This window comes from Sapajus apella, unplaced genomic scaffold (genome assembly GCF_009761245.1).
Source record: "Sapajus apella isolate SASKATOON/1434 unplaced genomic scaffold, GSC_monkey_1.0 scaffold87, whole genome shotgun sequence".
Taxonomy (NCBI): domain Eukaryota; kingdom Metazoa; phylum Chordata; class Mammalia; order Primates; family Cebidae; genus Sapajus; species Sapajus apella.
The window spans coordinates 6,046,652-6,049,166 of NW_022437027.1; the positions used below are offsets into that span (position 1 = coordinate 6,046,652).

At 39.6% G+C, this 2,515-nt stretch overlaps 1 protein-coding gene across 1 annotated transcript in view; it reads left to right on the forward strand.

Annotated features, from left to right (window-relative positions):
* Nucleotides 1-1,044: 1,044 nt before the first annotated feature.
* The window catches only part of GIMD1 (GIMAP family P-loop NTPase domain containing 1), a 10,509-nt gene continuing 9,038 nt past the window's right edge, over nucleotides 1,045-2,515 (forward strand). The window contains exon 1 of the mRNA XM_032254704.1: nucleotides 1,045-1,437. Coding sequence (XP_032110595.1) covers nucleotides 1,045-1,437 — 393 coding nt within the window. The remainder of the gene's footprint in view (nucleotides 1,438-2,515) is intronic.

Sequence of the window (2,515 nt, forward strand, 5' to 3'; positions counted from 1 at the left end):
CATTAAAGGACAAGAAGGACCTGCGGTACTTAAAACTGTGTATGAGACATAAGCAAAAATAATAAATATGAAATATTAAAATGTCTATTTCTGAATCAGCAGCTTGGGCAGTTTTAGCGATTGGCCAGCAACTCTGCTTATAAATGTAGTGAAAATAATTGATGACTTTAAAATGCTATAGGGGGCTTATGCTGTGCACAAAAGATCGGCCACTGTACAAGTATTGTACATGGAATAGACTCTCCCAAGATTCTCCTCCCTTCTAACTGAGCTGCCCAATGTGTTAGGCTTTACTTTCTTTATTAAAGAGCCAACACGTTACACTAATGGCCATAGAGATGATTTATTAATTATTTTATAACAGAAATTGCAAGTAGTTTTTATTTTCACCAGTTGTTCCCAGGTTGTAAAAAAAAAAAAGGTAAACAGAAACAGAAGTCTTATTTAACATTATTCATATTTCATAGGAAAGAAGCATTCAGGAAAGATGATTTTTTTGCAGATGCCACTTGTGTATTCAGGCGGTGGGTCGAGAAGTGGGAAGATGGGGGATGTTGCTAAAAATGAAAGACGGGCTATTTCTTCCACTGTCTTATTCTTACTTTTCCAATAGTGATAACTTTTAAATACGCTGCTAGCTTTGTCCCTGAGATCACGAGCTTCAACACCTTTTCCTAAAACAACTCACCTACCACATTGATGAGTTAATATATTCCTCCTAAACATGGTTTATATGATCTTCATGTAATTTGGGATTTTTTTCCTCATTTTCTGCAATTACTGTTTCTTAAACCCTTTCTTATCTGTATTTAACTTCTCTCTCCTTTCTCATTGTAAACTAGTGATATTATTTCCACATTCCCTTCTGTCACCGTGGCATCTCCATTTTAGTGGAGCACTCCTCCTCCATGCTTTAGTCACTGCGAATGAAAGGAAAACAAATCTAAAATCATACTTGGAGTGCTCCAGGCCAGGTAAGAAACCTTACGTTGGGAGAATGTAGAAGCCTGATTATGTATGCTATGCCTTTGTTTTCCCACAGCCATGACAGACCCCAACAAGATAATCATCAACTTGGCCCTCTTTGGCATGACTCAGAGTGGAAAAAGTTCTGCTGGAAACATTCTGCTGGGAAGCACAGACTTTCACAGCATCTTTGCTCCATGTTCTGTGACTACATGTTGTAGCCTGGGCCGCAGCTGTCACCTCCACAGCTTCATGCGTCGAGCGGGGCGAGAGGTAGCCCTTCAGTTCCAGGTGTTGGACACTCCAGGTTATCCACACAGCAGGCTGAGCAACGAGCATGTGAAACGGGAAGTCAAAGAGGCTCTGACACATCACTTCGGTCAAGAGGGTCTCAACCTCGCACTCCTGGTTCAGAGAGCAGATGTGCCTTTCTGTGGGAAGGAAGTAACTTACCCAGTCCAGATGATCCAGGTAATACAAACATACAATTACACTAACACGCCATTATTACCTCTTGGAGGACATTATCCTAATAGTAAAGAACCATGAACTGGTAAAAATAATAATTAAAACAACCAAGTGTTGATCACCTAAGAAGAGTAAGTAAAAATTATTTGATTTTCCCAAGTCCTTTTTATGACTTCCTTTAGAGGAACCCAATCAAGTCATTTTACAAATGGTTTGTAGAAAAACAAAATGAGATATTAAAACTTCAGAGGTTAACCAAGCATCAAACCCCTAGAACCAAAAACCCAAATAAGTTTGTAAAATGTGGTCCCTGAACTGTCTGCATCAGAATCAACTGGGCTGTTTGCTAAAGAAGATTTATCCAAAACCTTCTGAAACAGAATCTCAAGTGTGGAGTCTGCATATCTATATTTTAATAACTTTTCATGTATTTCTCAAAAACAGGTCTTAGAACCACTGAACTTCAACACTGACTTGCATCCATTCAGCATTAAAGGGATAATTTCTTATAGTTTACCAAGAAATGGGTGCTCATTCACAGACCTGGTCATTGAATACTCTGTTGAGCATCTGCACAGTGCTTAATGACTGGTAAATGAGACATGAGCCCTTCCTTTAAAAAGTTTACAGTCTAGAAGAGGAAAATTAGATAAACCAGAATAAGACAACGCATTAAGTACCAAAATAGTATAATGTATGAGAGGGGGCTTCATCAGACTTAAGTCATAGTGAGCATTCAAGAGAGAGTTATGCATTGTTTATAGGAAAACAATTCAGAACTTCAGATTCTTGCCTTGCCTTATCAGCTATAGCATAAGTGACTGTTCCATTCTAGCCATAAGAAGACCACTGGGAGCTCAGGTTGAGCATAAATAACACATGCCACCTTTCCCTAGTGGTCTATTCCTATTTGTTTATTTGTTCATTCATTATAGGTCACTAAGTTGGAGGCTTATTCTGCCAGTCTCCAGGAGAGGAGCTGGATACGAGGCCTGGACATGACCACGGCTAGGAGATGGAGGGAGGTGGGAGCCTGTGTGTGTGTGTGTGTGTGTGTGTGTGTGTGTGTGTGTGTGTGTGT